Here is a 27,002-nt window from a genome sequence, read left to right as displayed (position 1 = left end):
ACGAAAAGATGATTGTGCTAAATGAATTACAGGCATGCAAGGAGAAAGCATCTTCGCTCTGCACCAGAGAGATGCGGAAGAGAGCAAGCAGCTGGCCTGGCAGCATCAGCAGCCATTAGTCACTCATTGGAGCATATTCACTGCATCCAGCTCCCCTCCTCCTTTTGATCACACTCAGTGTGGGAGCAGAGTCTCACTTACAACCAAGCCTGTTTGTGCTGCCAACACTGTGTAACGGGGTTACCAGGTGAGTGACAATGAGGCCCGTTATACACCGAGCCACAGGGCACCAGAAGCGTGTGTGCGCGCGGGGTTTGTTTCAATCCATTCATCTCAAGGAGTGGATGGCAATTGGGTTACAGCCAGAAGCTTTGTGACTGTTTTTTTTCAATAAAGGTTTAGATTCTGGGCACTGCACTGGAACTTGTGCCTGAGGCAGGAGCGTGAATTAGCGGGTAGGGTGCTGGATGGAGACTCAGCTGACCTGCCTTCTATACCCAGCCTCTCTGGGCCTGTTTCTCTTTTGTCTGTCTTATCTAGTCACCCTGTGTGTTTGTTAGGGCAAGGAACCGGCTCTCCCTACTAGGGCTGGGTGCATCGCCGACTGGAACAGCCATGAACGGACCAAAGGAAAAAAAACATTTCACTTTGGGTTGAATGGAAGCAGAATTTTTGGTGACTTTGCATCTGTTCCAGAGCGAGGATTTCAACCTGCGTCTCCCACCTCCCAGGTGAGCACCCTAACCCCCTAGAAATCATGAGCCCCGGAGGTTAGGGGGCAACACCGCCCCTCCCCTCATCTCCTCCTCCTGCAGCTCTTTTACGAGTGGCCAAAACTCTGCATGTCAGAGCCACAAATCAGTTCAAATCGACCACAACAGCATTTTTTGCTGAATAAAATATTTGTCTGAGAAATTTCACCCAGGTCTACTCTGTGCGTGTGAGCAGCCCCCAGCACATGGGGCTGGCGTAGGTACTGGCGAACAGACTGCAGAGGAGCGCTCCGCCCTGGGACCCCTCCTGCTCCCCCTCGGGCCAGCTCCCCCCACCCGCTCGGGCCAGGCCCAGAGCACACACTAGTCCCATTTAGGGATTTAGAAGAGGCCTTGGCTGACTAGGGTCGGTTCCCCCGAAGGGCTTGCCCCTGCCTGTGCCGTGCACACCGGGTATTTGTAACGCAGCAGTGTCCCGGCAGAGGAAAGTTTGCTGTAATCACACAGCAGTAAAACACAGGCGCCGGCTGCGGATCTCCAGCTCTGTGTCCCATGAGGAAGGGTCATGCTGCAGCCTGATTTCCCTAACCTCTGCCTGCCCTGGGCTCTCCCTTTTCCTGCTTTCATCTGCCAGGCTGTGGTGAGCATCCACTCCCCTGCCACACGCTGCAGCAGTGTCCGTAGCCTGGGGTGAGCAGTTGTTATGAGACGTGTGTGAAGATCTTTGCAAATGCAATTTGCTTGCTCACTTGGCTGCGCGTGGTGTCTCGGCCTGGCTGGCGCATCGCCCCCATGCACGGTTCTGGATAGACAAACGCCTGCTGAACAAGGGGGCTCTGAGGGGACTGCTACCGCAGACAGCAGCACCCAGGTCGCTAGCAACGCCCAGCCATCAGCGGGTATTTAACAAACACCAGCTTTTCTCCCAAAGGCCAGGACAGAGCAGCTACAGGAGGCTAAATAAAGACAGCACTGAATTGTTACACACTACGGATGCCCTACAGGCTCCCAGGTACACCAGGGGCCTGTTGTGCCAGGCGCTCTGCAGACACAGAGATGGACAGAAATTCCACCCCAGCCAGAGGGGCTGAATTCTGTCTGAGGCACCATCCAGAGGCAAGCAGAGAAGCTCTCTGGCCCAGGCAAAACAGGAGGTGATTCCTAGTCTAGTGCCTGGCCCCCAGGAAGATCCCTCCCTGCCAATTAGCTGAGAACACTCCTCTTCCTGCAGTTTTCATGTATAAAATCCCATCTTTTGATCGGGGGCTGCAACTGTTCCTTGGTTCTTTAAACCACCCGAGTGCACATTTCTTGTGGGCTTTGATTCTTTCATTTCATCCGCCGCTGCCGCTAAAATGAGTTTATTTCAGTGCCTTAACAAGACGAGAACGCAGCCACATTCCATCAGTGGTTATTTATTTATTAACAGGGGCCCTGTTGGTGTTTACGGCTGCGGCTGCAGCCTCTGAAGGCTTCAGAGCCATTTTGCAGCAAGTTATAATAAAAGTTTAATCGTTTTTTTGTGTGTGAATGTATAAAGAGTGGAAAGGAAATAAAAGGAAAACTGCCTGCTTGTGGACTCTGCCCACCACAGACGGGGGAATTGAGACCAGTTAGAAAACTTAATAGCTTTTAATAACATTTACCGCAGTAAAGCGACCCAGGGGGCGATTCCTATGTGGGGAGAAAGGGCAGGTCTCTCTCTGCAGCACCTCGCAGAGAAGCAACGCAACCTCCAGAGACTGCACCCGCCTGTGGAGCATTGTCAGGCCTGCCAGTGCAACCGTGGGGCAAGCCCCCCGAGACGTCCCATGCTAAGCAGGATGGGAGACCTCCAAAGGCAGCGAAAGTCTCGGCGTTCCAGCAGACATGCAGAGTTTAGCACCGTGGGCACGTCTGCACTGCAATCAGAGGCGTGAATGCAGCACAGGCAGCCATAGCGCGGTTAGCTCGGAGCCAGCCAGCTCCGGGAACAGGAGCTGGGCAGTGTGACTGCTCCAGTGTGGGCTCAGGGTCCCAGGCAGGGCTGTGCGCTCATGCTGCGTGCTCGTGCTGCTATTGTTTTCTGTGCTAGCTAGGTCCAGGGCAACTCAGGGGGCTGCATGTGCTGCAGTCACAGCTCGCACGGCAGTGGAAACAAGCCCCGTGTCTCTGCTGGAAGTCCAGGGGGAACCAGATGTGATGAAGTGGGAATGTTCTCAATGTTTTCTCTGAATACTGTATGGGTGCCTGTCACGGAGTCCCCGGGCGATGCTCTGGAACTGCTCCCCACAAAGCCAGGCAGGACTTTGGGGAGCCTCCTCTCCCTTGGAGCAGACAGTCTCTAGGGCAAGAAACTCCCACCTCTTCACCTCCTGGGTCTCTCCTTGGAGCATTCAGCATCCTCTGCCCCTCCGTGCCCCCCCCAGCGAGCCCACCCAGGCGGGGTCCTGGGGAAGCCAGAGGGTCCTGCACCCCAACTTTGCAGTCAGACATGACTCTTAGCCAGCCAGTAAAACAGATTTATTAGATGACAGGAACACAGGCTAAAACAGTTTGTAGGTACAGCAAATGGGACCCCTCAGCTGGGTCCATTCTGGGTCTCAGCGAGCAAGACCCCCACGTCTGCCCTCATTCCCGTCCCCAGCCAGCCCCAACCTGAAACCCCCTCCAGCCCCTCCTTTTCTGGGCTTTGTCTCTTTCCCAGGCCAGGAGGTCACCTGATCTCTTTGCTCACCTTTAGCTATTCTAGCGGGAAGGGCCCTGACCATTGTTGCTAGGAGACAGAATGTTGGCCATTGCCATTTATGCACACTGGAGACTTTTAATGCATAGGGGAAACTGAGGCCCCACACAGTGTTCAGAGGAAACATTAAGAACTGTCCCACTTCATCACAAGGGGTTAACCCTAGTGTCCATCTCTTCTTAATCCTTAGCTAGCCAAGGTCAAGAATTGCACCTTGCCAGGAACAGGTGACATGGCCCTGGGTGCCTCTCGGCTGGTCAGATTCCACTTCCCCCGTAGCACATTTCGAATGCTGGAGTTCCCTCTGTGCCCTGCCGGTAAACCGCCACTGCCGCTCACCCTAGCAGTAGCTGCATGTTAGCGGTGGGTGAAGTGCTGACCGGGCTGGGTGCTGCATATGTTGCATATACCTAAGTAGACAAAGGCAAGATTATAAGTGACCCCATGTTTATGCTGGGGGGAGCTGAGACCCACAGATTTGCCCACTGTAACGTACACAGTCAGCAGCAAAGCTGGGAGCCAAGCCCAGATCTCCTGCATCCCTGCCCAGTGCTTCAATCCGCCAGGCCAGCCGGCCCCTCAGCCAAGGGCGCTCCCTGGTAATAGCCCACACGGCGAGCGGGGCTGTCAATGTATACAACAGAGGCTGCACTAGCAGCAGAATCTCTCGTCCGTCTCCCCTCCCCACACATTGCACACGGGTCCTTCATTCCGCAGCTCGCCCATCTCCTGCCATCCCAGCTGCTGCTGGAGGAACAGACTGCTGGCAAAATGGGCGGCGTGGCTGCAAAGAGATGTCTCCTTCCAACACGCTGAGAGGAGACGCTGTTCCCCAGCCCCCTCCATCGGGCTCTGCTCAGTCAGAATGTTGCACACAGGCAAACAGGTGGTTCGGGCGACAGCCTCCGCTCGATACCGGCGCTTAGCTGGGATGTTACTGACGGAGCTGTGCAGAGGCCAGCTCTCTCTCTCTCACTTGCTGCTTCCAAGCCATTTTAATTCCTGCCAAGGTCAGGGGCTGACTTCCCTTCACCACCACCTGAGCCCTCCTGCCACTCGGAGAAGATTTATGGGTATTTATTATTTATTTTTGACCTCTCCAGGTCAGTGGTGTGCCCTGTGAAATGCACAGCGCACAGCAGACTCCCTGGGAAATGCCTCCCTCGCTTTCCCTTGCTCTCATCACAGGGGCTGCAGGCTGGGAGCGTTTATCTGGGTCTGTGCAGACGTACGAGCTCATCTCCCTGCCAGATCTCCTGCCGTCAGCGTCTGCAGCCCCTCACGTGAGCAACAGGCACCCAAGGAGCAGAGCTGACTGGGAAAACCACGTCCATACGTTCCACTCTGGACTTGCTGTCCAAAGCCTGGAACATGAGGCCCAGGCTCCCAGCGGGCAAGGGCAGAACAGATTCAGGCACCTCGGTCACTCAGTCTCTCCATGCTGCATGGAGCTGGGCTGGATGGCTCGGCAGTCGTGGCATCCGGGAATCCACACTGCCCTGGGCTGTCCTGAGCTGGTGAAATGAGGGAGCTGGGGGGTAAAGAACAGTTTGTGCGAACAGTGATGAGATCTACCGGCCTGGGACTCCAGACCCCCGGATTCTTTCCCAGCTCTGTGACCTTAGGCCAGTGGCTCTCCTCCTTGGGGCAGGGCCCGTCTCTTCTCGGAGTCTGGGCAGCTGTGGGCACAACGGGGCTGTGATGAAGATCCCAGCTGAGGCCGCTGGGTTTGTTGTGATGCTGATGTGTTAAGATCTCTGAGAACATGGCGATGCAGGACGAGGCTTTCACACGTGGCTGCATGACAATGAACTTGTTAAAGTAAGTGTGTCCCGGTTTACAGGGGAGTGGCGCGCTCACATCTGCAGCGAGGACAGTGGCAACTCGGAGAACCAGGACACACATCCAGCCAGGCACCTGCGTTTGAAAAGGGATGACCCTGTGTCACGGAGTATGGGGGAGTCCGGCCCTGCACCCCTCTTCCTGGGACTCACAGTGACTCTCAGCCAGCCAGTAAAACAGAAGGTTTATTGTACAACAGGAATGCAGGTTACAGCAGAGCCTGGAGGCCCAACCAGGACCCCCCAGTCGAGTCCTTCTGGGGGTTCAGGAAGCTTAGTTCCCAGCCTGGGATTCCCTGAATTCCAACCACCCAGCCCACAACCGAAACTGAACTCCCTCCCTCCAGCCGGCCCCTTCCTTTGTCCAGCTTCCCGGGCAAAGGTGCTGACACCTCTCCCCACTGTCTAGCTCAGGTTACAGGCTCAGGTCCTGTCCCTCACCTAAAGTCATCCCCGGCTCTCCCATCCCCGACACAGACAATCCCTACTGCATCACACCCTGTCCCTCCGGCACAGTCTGCTTTCCATGGAGCGAATATAGCTTAACACACGAAAGCCAGTCGAGATTACAGCCAGCATTGCAATAAGCAACAAACGCCCAACGCTCAGCCCTGCACCAGAGCCACAAAGGATTTAAACCCACTTAAAAATACCCATGCGCAGGCCCCTGCCAGACACCCATCGCAGGAGAAGCAGGCATGACCCTGCACAGGGCCCAGCTCTGGAGTCACCCCGTTCCATCCATCCCACAGGGGAAAGAAAACTGCCCTGTTCTCCTCACTCCAAACCAAACCCACTGACTCCGTCCAGACAGAGCTTGTTTCCTTATGCAGTGCCTGTGACGCACCCCATGGACAGGGCTGCAGGCACCACCTCCGAGCTTGGAGGTCATCTGGAGAAACATCACTGCACTGCTCCAGAGGAGCTCTGAGGCAGTGAGCCCAAGGGGGCTGCAGGCACCACCTCCGAGCTTCTCTGAGAGCAGCACTCCGTCCCCCCTGCCCACGGTGCACAGAATGGTAGGAGTGGGGAGCAGCCGTTCCAGAAATCACGAAGGACCCCCCCACATACACACCTGCTGCCCTGGCAGTGGGGCTCAGAACCACCCGCTCCCGAGACATTCACCATGTGACACTCCGGGCGAGGGCTCTTCAGCTCCCCAGTGCTCATGCCAGGTTAACGCGACGTTCTCCCCAGCGCTCCTGAATGCCTTATCTACAGCCGTACACTGCAAGATGCAATCGCTAGGGCAGCACACTAGCAAGACACTTCTGCAGCAGGCGCAGCCCCATCCATCCGTATTGCCATATGCCTTCCGTGAGCATCCGAGAGTCCCCAGTTGAGCTCTGAGCCCTAGCCAGAGGGAGAGCCAGCCCTGCTCTGCCCTGCTCTGAAGAGGTGACAGTCTAAGGGTGCGAGGGACAGAGAGGTGCAAAGAGAAGTGACTCCCTCGGGTCACCCAGCAGGTCAATGAAGAGACCCCAGCTCTGCTGTGCCCCCCGACTGCCCCGCCTGCAAGCTTCGCACCCAAGAGAATGACAGGGCACATGGTGGGGCTGTCACATTTCTCTGGGCAAGCAGCGGGGTGACGGCAAGAGCAACACCCCAAGGTAGCTGGCTCCCAGAGCTGGCAGTCCCTATGCCCCTGGACAGGACTCCCTCTGCAGTGGTGCCTCTCTGAGGTCTGCAAAGCCCGGGGCGGGGGACGACTGCGGAGATACAGCAGAGTCTGCCCATGCATGGAGGCAGCATGGGAGGAATTCCAGCTCTGCCGCGGCTCCCTGGGGGACGTTAGCTGAGCTCCTGCATCTCTCTGGGCTCCGTCCCGCACTGTAACAGAGAGGCAGCAGTGTGTCCGTGTCTCTTCAGCCTGAAGCTCTTCGGGGTAGGGGCTGTCTTGCCGTGTAGCTGCACAGCGCTAGGTGCCAGGGGCCCCGGACATGCCAAGGTGCAGACGCTCAGAGCTCAGCACTGGTTAGGCTGCAGGGGCAGCCGCTCGGAGGCAAGTTGTGGCCCCATATTAAACCATGTGTCCCGCCAGCGTCCGCCCTTCTCCGTCCCTGCTCCCCCCCTTTGCCACCTGCCCCATGGCACCGACAGGGAGAGCTCTGCGCCTCTTCCACTGGCTCTGAGCTGCCGGAGGCTCCTGCTGCTGCTTCTGGCCATGGAGGCTGAGCAGGGACATGCCCTGTGGGGGGGGTGGGGGGACCGGAGCGTGTCACTCGGACGCTCTGTGAGTGACAGGTGACCGTTGCTGACCCCCATGCGGTGCAGCGTTGCTCCTTAGCTAAGGGTCTGGGCAAAGCAAGGCAGGGGAAGGCAAGTGGCGTTCCACTTTCCCTGAAGGAACCTCCCCAGAGACAGCGGGGCTGCCGGAGCTGCTGCTTCCCAGACAGATTCAGCTCACCCCCTCGGCCGCCCACTGCCCCGGGGCCTAGCATCCAGACAGCGTCTCTGGTAATGTGCAGGGACAGAAGCAGATGCTCATCTCCGCGGGCCCGGCGGGCGGGCAATCCCCCGTGGCACGAAGCTGTTAACCCGTCACGCATAAGGGGCTTCGCTCTCCCACCCCAATGCATCCCTCAGTGAGCGTCTCCAACATTTCCAGGCTCCTGCAGCTGCTGCCTCTGCCATCCCCTCCGAGAGACAGTGGGTAATGAAATGTCAAGTGTGTCTAAGCGCCAGACCCCTGCGGCTGCAGAGGCAATCTTTGCCCAGGTAGGGGGCCCAGAGGATGTTTATAAAGCCTGGAGCCAAACACCCCCAGGCAACCAATGCCCTGGAGCCTCTTTTAGCCAAGGTAACTACACAGCGGCCATTACCGATGTATCTGGGTGCCTCGCCATCACCAGTGGATTCATCCTCACAACCCCACAGGAGGCAGGACAGAGCTGTTGGCCACACTGTGCAGGCAGGGAAACTGAGGCACACGGAGACTACGGGTTTGTCTACACTACACTCAGAAGTGTGACTGCATACCATGCTACCTTTCCTCCAGCCACCCTGGGAATAGGTGACAGGAGATGGGTCACTTGGTGATTATCTGTTCTGTTCTTTCCCTCTGGAGCACCTGGCATTGCCACTGTCGGAAGACAGGACACTGGGCTAGATGGACCTTTGGTTTGACGCAGTCTGGCCGTTCATATGTTCTTATGTAAAAATAGCAGGAAAGACGCTCTCCATCACACCGGCCAACCTGGGCTCGCTGGGTCCCTCTGCTCCCCTGCCTGCCCACACTCACCACACCGCCTAACCTGGCCTCCCTGTGTCCCTCTGCTCCCCTGTCTGTCCACACTCACCACACCGCCTAACCTGGCCTCCCTGGGTCCCTCTGCTCCCCTGCCTGTCCACACTCACCACACCGCCTAACCTGGCCTCCCCGGGTCCCTCTGCTCCCCTGTCTGTCCACACTCACCACACCGCCTAACCTGGCCTCCCTGGGTCCCTCTGCTCCCCTGTCTGTCCACACTCACCACACCGCCTAACCTGGCCTCCCTGGGTCCCTCTGCTCCCCTGTCTGTCCACACTCACCACACCGCCTAACCTGGCCTCCCTGGGTCCCTCTGCTCCCCTGTCTGTCCACACTCACCACACCGCCTAACCTGGCCTCCCTGGGTCCCTCTGCTCCCCTGTCTGTCCACACTCACCACACCGCCTAACCTGGCCTCCCTGGGTCCCTCTGCTCCCCTGTCTGTCCACACTCACCACACCGCCTAACCTGGCCTCCCTGGGTCCCTCTGCTCCCCTGTCTGTCCACACTCACCACATCGCCTAACCTGGCCTCCCTGGGTCCCTCTGCTCCCCTGTCTGTCCACACTCACCACACCGCCTAACCTGGCCTCCCTGGGTCCCTCTGCTCCCCTGTCTGTCCACACTCACCACACCGCCTAACCTGGCCTCCCTGGGTCCCTCTGCTCCCCTGTCTGTCCACACTCACCACACCGCCTAACCTGGCCTCCCTGGGTCCCTCTGCTCCCCTGTCTGTCCACACTCACCACACCGCCTAACCTGGCCTCCCTGGGTCCCTCTGCTCCCCTGTCTGTCCACACTCACCACACCGCCTAACCTGGCCTCCCTGGGTCCCTCTGCTCCCCTGCCTGTCCACACTCACCACACCGCCTAACCTGGCATCTCTGGGTGCCTCTGCTCCCCCAGCTCTTTCTCTAGGGCTGGAAGCTCTTTGGGGCTGGGCCCATCTCTTTGTTCTGCGCCGGTGCCGCACGCAGCACAGCGGGTTTGTGGTCCGTGACCGGGGCTCCTAGACGCCACTGTAACATAACATATGGTGCCAAGTCCTGGGGGCCCTCGTCTATGACTAGGGGTCCTAGGCACTAGGGCCGCCCCATGAGGATGCAGTAAGGGGGCCGCAAGATACACTTACTACATCAGTATAAAGCTGCAGGGACATCGGCTTCACATGCGTGGCACAAGAAGCCCAACAGACCCAGCGTCAGGCATAAGCAGGTGCTTAGGGCCCAGAGCAGCTCAAGGGCCCCCCCTGTTAATTATTAGTGTGTGTTGGGGTGGGGGGCAAATACATCCCTGCTTCAGGCCCCAGGGGGAGAGGCCCGGCTCTGCGGCCCAGAACACTTGGCCCATGTGCTGCCGCCTCTTTGCCACTAGCTTGAACTGGACTCCGTGGGTTAAAGCCGGCAGGAATGCGCCAAGCCCAGCTGCACCCTGCCTCCATCGGCAGTGGAGACACCCCTGAGGGACTCAGCCAGAGCAGCTGTGAACCTGGGGCTCCCGAACCTCTGCACCATCTGCCTGGCTCCCCCAGTGCAAGTCATTCCCTGTCTCACTGCCAGTTAGCAACCGGGAACGGTGAGGAGCAGAGAGGAGCCATTCCCTATTCCTGCCTCACTTCTCCTGTTGTTATTAGGCGTTATTCGCCCTGCTCGAGATCTTCCGTGCCAGGCGCTGCACGGACACTAAGTGAGAGAGCCTAAACAGACAGGAGGAGATGGGAAACAGAGGCAGAGATTTCCAGAGCTGCTGAGCACCCACAAATCTTAAGGGATGGGAGCTGCACGTGCTCAAAAATCAGTAGCTATTACCTGATGCTCCAGCAGGGCTCCTGGAATCGCTTTTGGAGACCAGGCCCCAGACTCGACCCTTTGCCCCCGAGTAGCCACAGAGGCAGGGGGCCTTCACTCAGTCACCCTGTGCTGGGAGGTGGTGGGGTGTGACCCCGGATTCTACACTCAGCTCTGATGCCCACCCACTGGGCGAGCTTTGGTGGGACACGTCCCCTCCATTTGCCCACCTCCCTTCCCCCGCTTCGTCTGCCTCGTGAGTGTCTCGCCCCAGGGTATGGCCAGAACCTCGCACAACGAGGCCTCTGGAAATCGCCTGCTCTTGTGCTGAAATAACTTTTTCCTGGAACCAGCTGACCATTGCAAATAATCAATAGCGATTTGCCTCTAATCTCCCCCCTAGCTGGAGATTTATCTCTGTATCTGGCCTGAGAGTCCCAGCCTGGAGGCAGATGATAAAATCAGCTGCTGCCTTGTTCAAAAAACAAACCATTTTCCTGGGGGGGACCCTGCCTGGGCTCCAGCGCATTGGCCTTATGGGGCTGCGATTGAAACCGTTTTGGATTAACTTCTCGTCAGGTTTAACTGTATGACAACAGGCCGGCTCCCTTCGCGCAGGGCCCAGGAACAATGTTTTACTGCTTTGCCCACAACCTTTCCACTCTCATGTTCCCAGACACACACTGAGCCGAACAGTTCACTGCGGTCATGTCACGTCTCTGATAGCAGCCCTTCAGCATTCGAATGGCTATGGAGAACCAGGCCGCCCCATCTCCGCATCTCACATAGAATGTACAGGCGTTAAAGATGCTAATGCCAGCAAATAGTCCCTTTCCCCACAGATTGCGGGGGGAGAGGAGGCAGAGACAGAGAGAGCACTGCTGTCATTTTTAGCATTGAAAAGTGCTTAGCTATGGTGATGAAGGAGACACACAAAAACGATAGCCAGCTAGCCAGAGGGCCCGAGGCTAGGGGGACAGAGCAGAAAGAGGGGTGCGCACAGGTAGGTAGAGAGGGAACTGGAGAACTGGTCTGAATTCAACAAGATGAAATTCAGTAAGGAGAAGTGCCAAGTCCTGCACTTAGAAAGGAAGATTCAGATGCACGATTACAGCGTGGGCTGCCTGCCCAGTACTGCTGCAAAGAGCTGGGGATTCTAGGGGAGCCCAAACTGAAGGAGTCAACAACGTGGTGCAGTTGCAAAAAAGGCAAATATCAGTCTGGGCTGTATTAAGAGACCTGTCGTCTACTGCACATGGGAGGTCACTGTCCTGCCCTCAGCTGGAGCCCTGCACCCGTTTCTGGGCAGCACGCCGCAGGAATGCTGCGAAGAGCATCTTAGCAGCAAAGATGATCCAAGATTTAGAAAACCTGACCCATGAGACAAGGTACAAACACCTGGGCACATTTAGTCGTGAGGAAAGAAGGTTCAGCAGGGATCTGATAACAGTCTTCAAATCTGTAATGGGCTTTTATAGAGAGGACAGTTATCAATGTTTCTCCGTGGCCACTGGAGGTAGGACAAGAAGTGATGGGTTTAATCTGCAGCCAGGGAGATGTAGGCTGGATATTAGGAAACCTGCCTAACTCCCTAGGGAGTGAAACTCTACAAGAGGTTCCCAAGGGGGCTGGGGAATCCCCGTCACTGCAGGGTTTTTAAGTACAGGTGGACAAACCCCGTGTCATGGCGGCTTTGGGTTTACTTGCTCCTGCCTCAATGCCAGGGACTGGATGTGACTTCTTGAGGTCCCTCCCAGCCCCACATCCACGCTCACCCTGTGGGCAGAGGCTGCCGCTCGCTCTGGGTCTGCCCAACGCCCAGCACAACAGGGCCCTGATCGCTGACTGACGCCACCAGCTGCTGCTACAACAGCAGTCACCAGGGTGAACATCTGGCCCCCAGGGCTCAAGTGGGGTGTGGGCCTTTACCTGCACTCTGTGGGGGGCTGCTTCTCATCCCCACCAGGCCTGGCTCTTGTGAGGAGGAAGCCGGTCCCCACTGTTTCACCACGTCATGCTGACAGAGGGACTCACGCCCACTTCAAGCGCCACCCACCCCTTGCTCCTCGCCAGCCGCTCCGGCGTGCTGGCGCCACATTAACAGCGCCAGGCACGGCCATAATTCCAGGGACCCACCCCTCCCTGATCTGACTAATAAATACGTTATTTGCAGGTTCAGAGTCAATAACAAGTTGGCTTCCCTGGCAGGAAGCGATGGGATTAATTGCATTCAAATCGACTAAGATGGATTGCTGCTCACCCTCCATTAGGAGCAACACAGACCCTATTTGCATGTCATTAGCGGAGGGAAGGGAACTCTTGCCTGGCTCCCCCCCTCCCCCCCATCCTCTGAGCGCGTCCATGGCTGCACTGGGCTTTCGGCTCACAGCAGCCTGCTTCCAACATTTGCACGGGGCTGGAGAAAAACCATTACAATTAGTGTGTTGGGGAAGGACTTCCAGGGACATGGGTACTTCCCAGGGCAGGGAAAGACCAAGCCACCACTCCACACCCATTTCTAGGAGGTACACCACAGCACACGGTGCAAGGGACAGGCTCACACGACCCTGAAGGAGGGGACTCGGCCAGCCGGTCCATGCAGAGGCAGCGTGTCCCCAGGTCTGCATGCAGGATCAATCTCTTACCTTTTCCATCAGCTGGCGGAGCTGCCGGCTGCGCAGATCTCGGGAGCAGGTGCCCTGCACCGGGATGACCGCTGTGCAGAGGCATTTGCCATCGGGGGCTTGAGCGGAGGTGTAAACTTGCCAGCCGTCATCGGGGCTTTGGAAAAGAGTCTGCAACACAGAGGGAGGAGACTTAGCAGCCTGACTTATCCCACAGGGACCCTGTCAAAGGCTCTCTAAGTCCAAGGACACTCTGTGCACTGCATCCCCCAGGGCCACCCCTTCGGTGACCCCCTCAGAGAATTCCAATAGATTGATGAGGCGCGATTTCCCTTTACAAAAGCCAGGATGACTCTTCCTCACCACATGCCTCTGATCATTCTGTCAGTCGATCGGCCTGGTATTGAAGTCAGGCTCACCGGCCTGGGATTGCCAGGATCCCCTCTGGAGTATTTGTAAAAATCAGTGTTACGTTAGCTATTCTCCAGTCATTGGGAACAGAGGCTGATTTAAGAGAGAGGTTACACCCCACTGTTAGTAGTTCTGCAGTCTCAGAACTAAGTTCCCTCAGAACTTGTGCTTAAATCCCATCTGTTCCCCATCGCTTCTTACTTCAGGTGGTTCTAAAATGTCTTTTACTGACACCTCAGTCTGGGACAGTTCCTCAGATCTGTCACCTAAACCAAATGGCTCAGATGTGAGAGTCTCCCTCCCATCAGCCCTCTGCAGTGAAGGTTGATGCAAAGAATTCACGTAGCCTCTCTGCAAGGGCCCGGTTCCTTGGGGCTCCTTTAGCACCTCAGTTGTCCAGGGGCCTCACTGATTGTTTGGTAGCTTCCTGCTGCTGATGCATTTAACACAAACATTGCTGTTAAGTTTTTATCTTTTGCTAGTTGGCCTTCAAATCCTTTTTTGGCCTGTCTAATTACACTGTTACACTTCAAGTATCAGAGGGGTAGCCGTGTTAGTCTGGATCTGTAAAAGCAGCAGAGAATCCTGTGGCACCTTATAGACTAACAGACGTTTTGGAGCGTGAGCTTTCGTGGGTGAATACCCACTTCGTCAGACGCAGTGGGTATTCACCCACGAAAGCTCACGCTCCATAACGTCTGTTAGTCTATAAGGTGCCACAAGATTCTCTGCTGCTTTTACTGTTACACTTGACTTGCCTGAGTTCATGTTCCTTTCTATTTTCCCCGGTAGGATTTGACTTCCAATTGTTGAAGGATGCCGCTTTGCCTCTCTGCCTCTCCTATTGGGGTGTTTAGCCACGGTGGCATTTTTTGATCTTTTCTTTTTTAATCTGGAATATGCATTTAGTCTGAGCCTCTATTATAGTGTTTTTAAGATGTGTCCATGCAGCTTGCAGGCATTTCACTCTGTGACTGTTCCTTTAATTTCCCTTTAACTGGCTCCTTCATTTTTGTGTAGTTCCCCTTTTTGAAGTCAAATGCTACTGTGGTGGGTTTTTTGGTATTTCCCCCCTGCAAGATGTTAAATTTAATTACATCCTGCTTGCTATTACCGAGCAGTTCAGCTACGTTCACCTCTTGGGCCAGATCCTATGCACCACTTAGGCCTAAATCAAGAATTGCCTCTCCCTCTGCGGGCTCCAGGACGAGCTGCTCCAAGAAGCCATCATTAATGGGGTCTAGAAATGTTCTCTCTGCCTCCCATCCCGAGGTGACATTCCCAGTCCATGTGGGGATAGTTGAAATCCCTCATTATTATTGAGTTTTCTGTTTCTGTGGCCTCTCTTCTCTCCCTGGCATTTCACAATCACCGTCACCATCCGGGTCAAGTGGTCAGCTGTATATCCCTACTGCTAGACTCTTCTTATTCAAGCAGGGAATTTCTATCCAGAGAGGTTCTATGGGCTCGTTAGGGTTTTGCTACATTTCACTCTATGCTTTCACTCACACACAGTGCACCACCCCCACCAGCACTGTCATTCCTGTACATTTGTACCCTGGCATTCCCATGCCCCACTGAGGATCCTTGTTCCATCAGGCGTCTGTGATGCCTGTTACATCCGTATCCTCATTTAGTACCAGGCACTCAGGTTCACCCAGCTTAGTATTTAGACTTCTGGTACTTGGACACAAGCACTAATAAAATGTGTCAATATTTTGGTGTCTGCCTTCACCGGATGTAACTGAAGGGGGCTGGTTTTCATTTGACTGTTTCTCTTACCAGTCCTCTATCAACTTCTATCCTCTCCTTGTTACTAGGAAACAGAAAATCTCCTTCAATAAATCCTCCCCTAAGGGATGGCTCTTTCTGAACTGTGCGCTCCTCTGCACCTGTCGGCTTTCCCCCAGCCCTTCAGTCAAAAATTCCTCTTGGACCTTTGTAATTTTCCAGGCCACCAATCTGGTTCCGGTTTGGTTTAGGTGGACCCCATCCTGCCTGTGGAGGCTCCTCCTTTGCCACGTTTCCCCAGTTCCTAATAAACCTAAACCCCTCCTCCAAACACCATCTCACTGGTGCATCGAGACCCTGCAGCTCTGCCTGTCCGCCTGGCCCTGCACATGGAACTGGAAACATCACCAGATACTTGCTACTGCCAGTTCTTAATCCTAAGGGTGATACTACAGGCAAAGCCCTCCTGGTACCTGCCCAACGACTGCAGGCTCTTGGCTAGAGCCAGCAACCATCACCTTGGATCCCGGCACTCCATGGACACCTTGTGGCCTTTGACGTCACGCTAAGACATATGTCTGACCCAAAGGGTTGACACAGGGGCTGGCAGTAGGGAGGAGGAAGACAGGGAGGGTGGAGTTACGCTAAGAGAAGTCAGAGGTGTGGTTGGCAACCTAACGCATCATAAACCCCCTGGCTGCAACGCAGACTTCCTAGTCACTCCAACTCTCTGTGCCTCCTTTCCCAGGGACAACGCAGATACCAGCCCTGCCCTGCCCTACTCCATCCGGCGAAGTGGGTATCCACCCACGAAAGCTCATGCTCCATTACGTCTGTTAGTCTATCAGGTGCCCCAGGGATGTCAGGGTAAATACAATAGATGGTGAGGCGCAGGCACCAGAGAAGGTTGGGAGGAGGGCAGAGAGAGAGTCAGAGGCTCAGCTTTAGACAGAATTCCCAGGTGAGTTGGATGCTTCACTAGAAACCTTTTAAATCCCCCACCCCCCAAATTAATGTTTTTTCTCTGTGTGTCAGACACAGGCACCTCCATCCTCCCTTTCCGAGCAAGGTGCAAGTTAACACCGGTTGCCCCTGCAGGGCCAAGCACAGAAAGCCTGGCCCAGACGCAGGAATGGGGCAGGCTGGTGAAACCAGCACCGTCTGTCATGATAGGCACATCCCCCAGCCTGGCAGATGCCTGCGTGACGGCTGTGAGCACACAGCGTCTGTGTAAATATTTATCAGTGCAAGTGCAAAGAGACCTGTGATGTGTGTACCCGCCCACTCTCGGTGCCATACGATAAACAGGAACGTGACACAGGAGCTAACCATGAGATAACACCCATGGAGACGGCTGCAAACATCGTACAGGCCCCGCGCAAGACCAGGGTCCCCACGATGATGGGCTCCCACAGAGCGAGAGGCGCCCCCATCCCAGAGAACTCACTGCCTGACTAGCTGAGGGAAGGATCAGTTCCCCACTTTATAGAAGGGGCTCGGAGAGATGCAAAAAGGTCCCAGCCACGAATCAAACCCAGGTCGCCTGTGTCCTGATCCAGCTCCTTCTCCTCGCACTGGTCTCGCTGACACGGCGAGCTGCAAAGCCCATGAAGCCAGTGGGATCCTTTGCCCTGACTCCGGCGAGGTTTGGCCCAGGGCCGAAGGGCAGGAACAGGGAGTGACGGCCCCATGGCACTGACCCTGCGGGGTTTATCGTAGTTCCACCAGGCCCTCTGGCTCTCCAGGCGCTATGCTTTGTTACTGAACCTTTGCAGGGGTCGGCCTTGGGCTGGGCGACGGATGGGCATTGTTTGCCACCCACAATTCTAGACAAAGAAAAACTTCATTTGCCTTGAGGGTTGAAATGAAAATGAGTCAAGTACTGAACTTCATTTTGTTTCATTTTTTTGCATCCTCCCCCTCCTCTTTCTCTGGGGAAAAAGGAAAGACAGAAGGGGGAGAAAAACAAAACAACAAAATGAAAAATGAAACTTTTCTGTTTTTTAAAAACTAAATATTTGATTTGAAACAAGAGAAAATGAAAGTTTTCATTTTCCTTTTAGCTGGTATTGAAAAAATGGAAGAACATGATTTTTTGGTCAAAATTTACACTTTGTCCTAAAAGCCTTTTTCTGCCACAAAAAACACCCCAAAACTTAGGGGCAAATGCTGCACTCCCCTTCCAGAGCTTCCAGCAGCCTAGAACTGGGGAGACCTGGGCTAGTCGCTACTCCGCCAACCCTGCATGGCTTTGGGAAAGTCACTTCCTGTCTCTGGGTCTCAGCCCCCTGCCTGGGAGGGGGGAATAGCACTGCCCTAGCAGACAGTGAAGAGAAACACATTTGTGAGGTTGTCAGGGGCTCAGATACTGCGGCCACGGGGCCTGACAGGTACCCACAACACCGAGGCTGCAAACACTACGGTCTGGCTCATTGGCAGGACCAGACCCACGCAATCCCCCTCTGTGTTTTAAACATTCCTGCCTCTATTCCCGTCTCCGGGTCCAGTTCCCACTCAGCCAGGACCCCGGGGCAGATTATCACTTTCCCATCCCCAGGACTGGTTCCCACTCACCCGGGACACCGGGGCAGATTATCACTTTCCCATCCCCCGGTCCGGTTCCCACTCAGCCAGGACCCCGGGGCAGATTATCACTTTCCCGTCCCCAGGACCAGTTCCCACTCAGCTGGGACCCTGGGGTGGTGTCACGGAGTCCCCGGGCGATGCTCTGGAACTGCTCCCCACAAAGCCAGTCAGGACTTTGGGGAGCCTCCTCTCCCTTGGAGCAGACTTGTTCAGGGCAAGAAGCTCACACGTCTTCACCTCCTGGGTCTCTCCTTGGAGCATTCAGCCATACTCTGCCGCCTCCGAGGGCTTCCCACAAGCGAGCCACCTGGAGGCGGGGTCTGGGAAGCCACAGGGTTCGCACCCACTATTGCAGTCAGACGCTGACTTCCACCGGCAAAACAGAGGTTTATCGATGACAGGAACAGGGGTCTAAAACAGAGCTTGTAGAAGACAGGCGAACCAAGACCCCTCGGCCGGGTCCATTCTGGGGGGAAGTGAGCCAGACCCTAGGTCTGCACTCACTCCTATCCCAGGTAGCTCCAACTAACCAACCCCGCCAAGCCCCTCCTCTCTGCTCAGCTCCCTTCCCCGGCCAGGAGGTCAGTGATCCCTTTGTCCCAACATCCTGCAGTTGGCACCTTTGCAGAGGAGGGGCTCAGGCCATCAGTTGCTAGGATACAGAGTGCCAGGCATTAGGTGCACTGGCCCTTTGCTCTGCCAGATACTTAAGAACTGCCTAGGGGACACTGAGGCACCAACACAGTATTCAGAGCAAACATTAGGAACAGTCCCAGTTCGTCACAGGTGGATTATCACTTTCCCATCCCCAGGACCGGTTCCCACTCACCCAGGACACCGGGGCAGATTATCACTTTCCCGTCCCCAGGACCGGTTCCCACTCAGCCGGGACACCGAGGCGGATTATCATTTTCCCGTCCCCAGGACCAGTTCCCACTCGGCTGGGACCCTGGGGTGGATTATCACTTTCCCGTCCCCAGGACCAGCTCCCATTTGGCCGGGAGCACGGGGCGGATTATCACTTTCCCATCCCCGGGACCAGCTCCCATTCGGCCAGGACATGGGGGCGGATTATCACTTTCCCATCCGCAAGACTGGTTCCCACTCAGCCGGGACCCTGGGGTGGATTATCACTTTCCCATCCCCAGGACCAGCTCCCATTCAGCTGGGACCCCGGGGCGGATTATCACTTTCCCATCCCCAGGACCAGCTCCCATTCAGCCGGGACCCCGGGGTGGATTATCACTTTCTAAGAAGTGCTGACGTGTGGAACTCGAGGGGGTCTGGAGCTCCCCTTCCAGGCCAGCTCTGTGAGAGCTGCTAACTGGGGCCTGACCTACTTTGTAAGTCCCAGCTCGCCAATGCTAAGTGCTGCAGCTTCTGCCTCTCTGCTCCTTCTCCCCCAAACTGGGTCCTTTCGCAGGCCTCTGGCAGACGAGCTGGGCGGGACCGGCCAAGCAGACGAGCTGGCGGGGGGTGGGACAGGCCAGCCCTTCTACCAGCGATGTCCCATTGTGAAGAAGCACAGCCTTTATTCCATCCGCTCTAGTCACTTCCACAGCGAACGTCGGGGGGGGGGACCCCAAGGCAGGGTGCAGGGGAAGGAGAGGTGCTGAATGGGCAGTAGAGCTGCAGTTAACGGGAGAGGAGAGAATAGGTCACACCACAGCTCATTAGGCGAGGGCGGCGTGTCCCGGAGCTGCAGCAGCAGCTAAAAATAGAGGCGGCTCTGTGAACAGCAGGATTCCAGTTATGGATCAGCAAAACCCCCGACCGCTGCCGCTTGCACAGAGCTGGTCCCTACGGCTCGCTCTAGGTCCTGCCATCCCCCTTTGACACAGGCCCAAACTCCAGGGGGCTGGGGTCTCTTTCATGCCCTGTGCTGCCACTGACATTGGTGCAAACTGCTACCAAACAGGGCCAGCTTTAGGGCGATTCAGCCGATTCCCCAGAATCGGGTCCCACGCCCCTAAGAGGGCCCCACAATGTCCCAAAGGAGCTGCCACTGAAGTCCCGCCACTGTCGTCATCGGCAGCTCAATCGCTGCCGCTGTCTTCGGCGGCATTTCGGGAGGGGGACCTTCCTCCGTGGCAGCGACTGAGCTACTGCCGAAGACAGCAGCAGAACTTTGGCGGCAGCTCCTTCGAATTGGGCCCCGCGGTGCCTAAAGCTGGCCCTGCTACCAAAGGCATCACAGGAGTATCGTGGCCCCTCAGAGCCCCAGGCACAGAACAGCCTCCCCTCGGCGGTAGGCAAGGTACAAACTCTGACTGAGAAGACACGGCCCTCCATACGCTCCCTCCGCGCTGGAATAAGTGACGGCACAAAGCAGCGAAGGAGACCCAGGCCAGCAGGCAACAAGAAGATTAATCCTCATTTTGTTTCAAGCCCAGCATTCCCTGCCCGGAGCAGGGCTGCCAACGCGGAGAGATTTTATAAACACCGCTGGGGTTCTGCACACTCACCCCCTCCTTTCGAGCCTCCATGGTCACGCTTGAGTCACGTTTCCAGGCCTCCCGCCACAGATTTTCCCACTTCATTTCTTTTGCCGGTTCAGTTTAAATCGATGAACAGAGGCTGGGAGGGAAATATAACGAATGGTTTTTAATATGAAACGTGGATCTGTCCTGCATCCTGACGACTCCGCATTGACAGCTGGCCCAAGCCCCCTGCTAGCTGAACGACGCCTTTCCATATGATGCTCTTTCTGCTGCTCTGCTGCCGGCCGGCTCCAGGAAGGCAGCCAAAAGTTGTCCTGTACCCAGGAAGTCCTGGAGAATTCATGGCTTGGAATTCCTCATGGAAGAGCAGGTAGGTGAGGCTGTGTTACCCCACCTGCCTTTGCATATAGTCACTGGGGCAGACAGAAAACAGCCTTATTCCTGGAATGTCTCAGGCCCGGCCGGGAGCTCCCTTTTCTCTTGCAGGGCTGGGCAGACAGTTGTAGTTGTGAAGTAAAGGAATGCTGCCCTTTGCCAGTGCGTGGCGCAGACACAGTGACGGAGTCGCACACCGCAGCAGGTTCTGGGAGCAGGTCGTCCTGGTTCAGCAGCGCAGAACAAGGGTGAAGTTCACCCTCCCCCCAGGCCACCGGACATGAGCTACACTCACGGGAGAGGCCTGGGAACTCTATGCTGTGTGGCTTGCTGAATGTTTGGGCGCATCTTCCAGAGCAAAGGGTGTGCGTGGTTTTCTTCACTTTGCTCAATTCCAGGGACCCCCCTCCCCACGACCTGGGGTGAGTCACTGCAGGTCTCGGTTCTCCACCTGTACCACATGGATGATCATTCTGCCTTGTCCACATAGGGCGCAAACTCGTTAGGGGCCAAGGCTCCTTCTGAGTCCACGTAGCGCCTGGCACCAGGGGACCCGGGTCTCCACTGGGACTACAGGGCTGCTGCTAACAGCAATCGACACTACCGGAGGGTGGAAAGGGAGCACCAGAACCCCACCTGCTGGCAACCGTCTGCACCTGGTAGAGGAACGAGACAATTTCCCCACAGCCCCAAGCCATCTGTGTCTCAAGCTGGGGGAAGCAGGAGAGTGAGTCCATTTTATCTTAACAGTAATGGGATTGATGTTCCAGTAATTCCCTGCACAGGGTGACTCCCACAGGGGAGAAAAGCCACACGAACAAATTGCTAATTTATTCCCTCTAATTTCAGGTCCCTTTGCACACACTTGAGAAGCCCGCCACGCCTGAAGTGACAAAGCCCTGCTCATCAAAGACTGGCAGAGGCACCACCCCGGAGCCCGGGCAAACACTTCCCTGCCTGCACGGAGGCCACAGCAGTGAGAACAGACTGACAATTAGGATGGAGCCTTTTAGGAGGAGGCAGGGGATCAATCAGCTCTTTCAGTCTCTGCTCCTCGAGGGTGAATTCAGGGCCCAGCCCCCCGAGATCCCTCACCCTGGGGCAGGGCCCTGCACAAGCTGCAGCAGGACTGAAGTGGGGCCTGGCCCCTGCCATGGGTGAAGGGCTGGGTGGGCTGAGGCCTCATGCAGGGCCCTGCCTGGGGTGAGTGGCTGGTGGGAGACTGGGCCTCAGGTTGGGCCCTGCCCTGGATGTGAATTTCTGCCCTATAGGGACCCATCCTATTCCATTATATCAGCTGGGGGTGCTGCTCACAGGCTGCCGTGGTGTGACCAGGCCCTTGCTGCAAGACGCCTACAGCAGGGAGCCAAGCAGTGTGAACAGGATCATGAAAATGCAGTGCCCTCGACACACACTCACACTCCAATTTCTCTCACTCACCCCTCACCTCCGCACTCCCTGTCCCCCAAACACCCCTCTCTGATTTCTAGGCACAGACACACCAATCCCTCCCGTGGCAGCGACCAGCCGGGTCCCCCATCACGTCAGTCAGGGCCTGTCTCCATGAACAGCGCACACACAGTCACAGCACCTGATCGACACGCTCGCCCATCAAGATGAAGTCCTACCTCCCCAATGGGTCACGCATACAGCCTGGCCCCGCTGCCCTGCCTAGCCACGGCGCGTCCCGGTAGCCCGCCCTCGCGGCCAGGCAGGCGGCTGGGACTAGGGAGATGGCTCAGTTCCTGGCTCTGCTGCTGACTCCCTGTGTGACCTTGGGCAGATCACTTAACAGCACTGCACCTCCGTCCCCTCGTCAGTACAAAGGGGTAAGATTCCTTCCCATGCAGTGAGATCAAGGACAAAGAACCTGGCACAGGGCCAGCTCTGGGCAAGTTGCAGCCTCAGATCAGCCCCGTGTCCCCTGCTCATGCAGAACGACATTGGAGGCTCTCACTGGGCACAATTTTCCAAAGCACCTTCAGAGTCTAAGTCCCACACAGTCAGGCTCCTTAATCCCTTAGGCACATGCAAATATGCTCACTGTTCCCCATGGAAAGGCCAGAACCTCCCCCATCCTGGGCGGAGCACCCTGCAGGAAGGGCCTCCAATGCCAGTCCCTGCTCAGCGGGCACCAGCAGAGCCGCGGAGTTTCATAGGAAGGAGAATATTCAGTTACCCCAGTGAGCGTTCAAACGACAGGACAGGTCGGAGTCCCGGAGTGCTGGCTGACCACTCAGCTCAGGTTACCCCATGCACTTTTCTCAGCAGCCAGAGAGCACAGACTAGGCTGGATGGCCCCTGCTTTGAGACAATCTGCAAACCTCTGCTCCCCCCTCGTCTCTAGGCTCCTCACCCGGCCCCCCATCTCCCTGTTCAGGGCTCCAGGCCGATCCCAGCACATTTTCTTAGCCCATGGCTGCAACTGAGCCCCACACCAGGCCCCGCTGGGCCAGCAGTTGTGATTCCCCGTTCAGCTTGTGGAAAGAGAGGCGTGTACACCAAGAGATGCCCCTTCCTTCTCCGCCTGCCTGATTTATTCATGCCACAAGCCAACATTTCTGCGCTGGGTCGTTTTACATTTCCTGGGCAATTCATAATTGTTAATTATGAAAATCAACAGCAAACTCGTCTCTCCCAGCTGCCACTGCACTGGGCCAGGCAGAGATAAATGACCCGGTGCCTGTAATGAGCCGGGGACGATACTTTACTTGGCATGCAGTGGTTTTAACATCATGGTTCACATGGGAAGAGACTGATTGGACACAGCGCAGGATAAAACTGCTCTCAAATCTCCAGCCCAATGGATAGAAATTAATGGGTGGTGGGGTAACACACTCCCTTAATATACCGAATCCCTGGGTCATTGCAGGGGAGCTAACTGGAGAATTCTTGCAGCAACACCCAAAGACGGGAGCAGAGGGACTGCCCAGGCCCTGCCTCTGGCGGCAGCACACGGATAACGATGCCTCTTAGACCTTGTCCAGGCTGGGAATTGGCCCCTGCTTTCCCCAGTCGACAGCCATGCACCTGGGACAAGGAAAGCCATGTCGGGCATCAATGGAGTTTAGCCCTGGGCTAAGCCTGACCGATGCAAATCCAGCTTTCCTGGCTCTCGGCACCGTCCCTGCTTGCTGAAGTCAGGGCAAACCTCCCATGAGACCGGTCAGGAGGCCGGATGATTAAAGCACTAGGCTAGGGCACAGGAGATCCAGGTTCAAGTGGGGCAGAGCCCACTTTGCTTTGTCTGTGAGCGCTGGGGCAGAGCTGTCTGTCCGCCTGTCCGTGCAGGGAGGAAGCCAGGGCTTCGAGGTGCGACCATCAGCGAACAATGGGCCCTGCCACAGTGGTGCTTTGAGCCCTAACCCTGGCTGTCCCCTTCTCCAGCCAGGGCTGCTGCAGACACCAGCAAAGGAGACAGCGTGTTCTTGCCGGGGATCCCTTCGCTTCGAGCTGCCGTCTGAACTGTCACAAGGGCCAGGCCGCAGTTTCAGCGCACGAACAAGGGCAGGGTGGATTTCACAATGAACCTTTGGGGAAAAAGTGAGATTTCAACCCAGGGCCTCTCTGTTCTCTACCCCACCAAACCTTCCCCTATTTATAGCCCCTTCCCCTGGGGCGTCACCTCACATCGGGCTGCACCATCAGCTCCTGCAGACAGATGGGTCCGGAGTCAGGCACCACGTTGTGCAGTTCTGCCTGGGATCAGCGTTTTCTCCTCGAGGACGGGATCACAGCTGGGCAGACAAGGCCCAGTCTGCACAAATCCAGCGGTGAACCCCCGGGTGGACACACCTACTTCAATTCAAAGCAGGCTTGTTGTCCTGTGATTGTCTAGGACCCGGAACCGCTGGGCCGAAGCCTCCGGTTGCTGCCACAGTAGAGAAATAATTAGAAGTTACGCCTGCAATTTAAGGACTGTTACGCAGGACTGAGCAGGAACAGAACCCAAGGGCAAGCGGCTGCCTGCAGCAGCCTCCCACCAAGTTACTCCTCCTTCCTGTTCTCTCTCCAGACAGGTGATGAGCTGTGTCGGGCAGGGAGGGGAGGGGCTGGGGCGTGTTTGCGCACACGCATTGTGTGTGCGTACAGCAACCCCTGCAGAAATAACTTTGCCCGACTCCTGCCCGCAATCTCTCCTCAGCCTGTCGAGCCAGGGAGCCGTATCTCCGGGTAATGGCCGTTTAGGAAGGAGGCAGATCTGAATAGCAATATTCACTTACTGCTATGACAGGTGAATTAATATGATGCATGATTATCAGATGTACTTGTCAGGAAAGACTTAATGCCGATAGTGCTCTGCCTGTCATCGCCCGGGCGCTGGAGAACAGGGCCATGCCCGTTCTCGTTGGTGCTGACGCATGACACAATTCCTCCGACTGGAGAAGCCGCCGTGTCTTGCAGAAGGTATTAACCAACATGGGAAACAGGAAAATATCGCCCATGCCCACCGAGCCTCACTGCCCAGTGTGCGGGCTGAGGCTCAGGGGAAGCGCTGGCAGGTCGGTGATGACGTGGAGAGGAAAGTGGCACCAATTCTTCCCGAGCCGTGTGTGTGCGCGCGCGCACCCTAGGGACACAAGACAGGTCCCAAGCTGGCTGAATGGCGTTCTTCACACAGCAAACAGGGCACCACATGCCATCTACACCAAGATCCGCCTCCCAGAGCTGGGAGCAGAACCCAGCAGTCAGCACGGACTCCAGGCCTCATCCTGCTCTAGCCGCTGGACCCCACTCCTCTCCCAGAGCTGGGAGCAGAACCCAGGAGCCCTGCTCCAGACATTACAGCCCATTGGCCCCCACTGTGGCACTATCGACAATTCGATTTGCCATGCAGCAAGAATCAGCACCTGGGCCCCAGAAGTCCCTGAATCCAGACGTGCTTGGACAGGGGTTCCCCCATGCCCGTCTCATCCTGACAACAGCCATCCCACAGCCTAGGTAGCCAGTGCTCCCTGGTCCTCATGCCAAAGCCTGCAAGCTCCCTGTGCCCTGAGCTCCAGGCAGGGCCAGCTCACCCAACCACCCCTCCAGAACAGAACACAACAGCCCCCATTCACAACCCTCCCCATCTTGCACTTAGGGCAGATTTAAGAGGCTTTAAGCCCATCCTTGGTGCTTCGTCTCTGGAACTGGCAATGTAAAGCGGAGCAGCCCCAGGGCTGCTGTAACTCCAGCTCTGTCCTCACCAGAGGCACTGGGAAGCTGAGAAGACCTGTAGACTCTGAATCTGGACCAAACATTTTAAGAAGGTGCTGAAGTCCCCCAGACTGAATCAGGGCCCTAGGGGCCATGTCCCTGAGCTGCCCCCTGTGCTGTGGAGTGGGGCCTGACTGACAGCTCCATGGGGGGAGGGTTCTCAGGGGGCCATGTCCACTGACAGTTGGCCCTGGTGATTCCCTTTTAACCCCCGTCGGGGGGTTCCCAGCACACGAATGTCTGAAACCAGCTGGAGATGCTAGACAGTGATTTCCAGCACCCAGCTCCAGGTTCACGGGGAGCAGCTCGTCGCCCTCTGCCCAGGCCCCAGCCTCTGCGCAGCGCTGGAAATTCCTCCACAGCACAGCAGGGAGGACCGGCCCCCAGTACGTGAGTCCTGCAGCCTGTCGGGCCTTTCTGGTCTCTGGGACAGCTCCTGTCTTACCACCCGTGCCCCATCCTAGCTGCACCGGGACCCAAGGAGCAGTTAGGATCTAGCAGGCGGCACGCACGACTGCCTATGGCTCATTGCACTCGCTGCTCTCCGGACGAGGCGGGGAAGGCGACTGTCCATGGCACAGCGCCTCCTCCTACAGCCTCCCGCTGCTCCACGGCAGCCTCGCGCCCTCTGAGGGCACGGTCCCAGCTGATGTCTCCTACCCTCCCCGCATGCTCAGGGTGCGTCTGTGCAGCCCTCAGCCCAGAGCAGATGGCTCGGCCGCAGGGCTAATGGTAGCCGGCGGGGCTCTGAATCTCGGAGGCCAGGCTCCAGCCCAAGCAGCACTGTCTACACGGCTGCTTTCCGCCCTGCAAGTCCGAGTCAATCGACCCAGGCTCTGAGACTCACTGCCCCAGCTTCCCTTTGCAGCACAGACGCGCCCTGAGTGATGCTCGCTGCTACTGCAGCTGCAGCCAGAGGGGCTGTGGTGCCAGGCCTCCTCCCAACGGGCTGGGAATTATTCTGGTTCCTTGGCAGCCACAGGTAGAGACTCTGAGAGCGCTGGGTGAACTCCAGCAGAGGAGGAAGCAGTTCCTTCACCCGCGCCAGATGAACAGACACCAAAAGGCCCTGCGCCCCCCCGCTGCAGGGGCGGCTGAGAAGGGACAACAAGGGGACTCGTTTCTGGCTGTGACACCTGCCAATAATGCGGGCAAGTCCCTGCCGTGGGCTGGGATGGGTTGCCGCTACCTGCTCCTGTGCCAGGCCACGGTGTCGCCCAAGCACAAGAAGTCGGCTGGAACCCCTGGGAACAGCACGGGCTGCACCACGCAGGACGTCAGGCCAGTGTGTGTGTCTCACAATCCGTGAGCTTTCCCCCA

At 56.6% G+C, this 27,002-nt stretch overlaps 1 protein-coding gene across 2 annotated transcripts in view; it reads right to left on the bottom strand.

The window, feature by feature from the left end:
* The window catches only part of OLFM2 (olfactomedin 2), an 82,035-nt gene that overhangs the window by 27,283 nt on the left and 27,750 nt on the right, over positions 1-27,002 (bottom strand). For both annotated transcript variants that reach the window (XM_032793160.2, XM_032793159.2), the window contains exon 2: positions 12,961-13,110. In XM_032793160.2, coding sequence (XP_032649051.2) covers positions 12,961-13,110 — 150 coding nt within the window. The remainder of the gene's footprint in view (positions 1-12,960; positions 13,111-27,002) is intronic.

Source organism: Chelonoidis abingdonii, chromosome 26 (assembly GCF_003597395.2).
Source record: "Chelonoidis abingdonii isolate Lonesome George chromosome 26, CheloAbing_2.0, whole genome shotgun sequence".
Taxonomy (NCBI): Eukaryota; Metazoa; Chordata; order Testudines; family Testudinidae; genus Chelonoidis; species Chelonoidis abingdonii.
The sequence above is the reverse complement of the archived record's forward strand: the minus strand, read 5'-3'. Positions and strand labels throughout refer to the sequence as shown.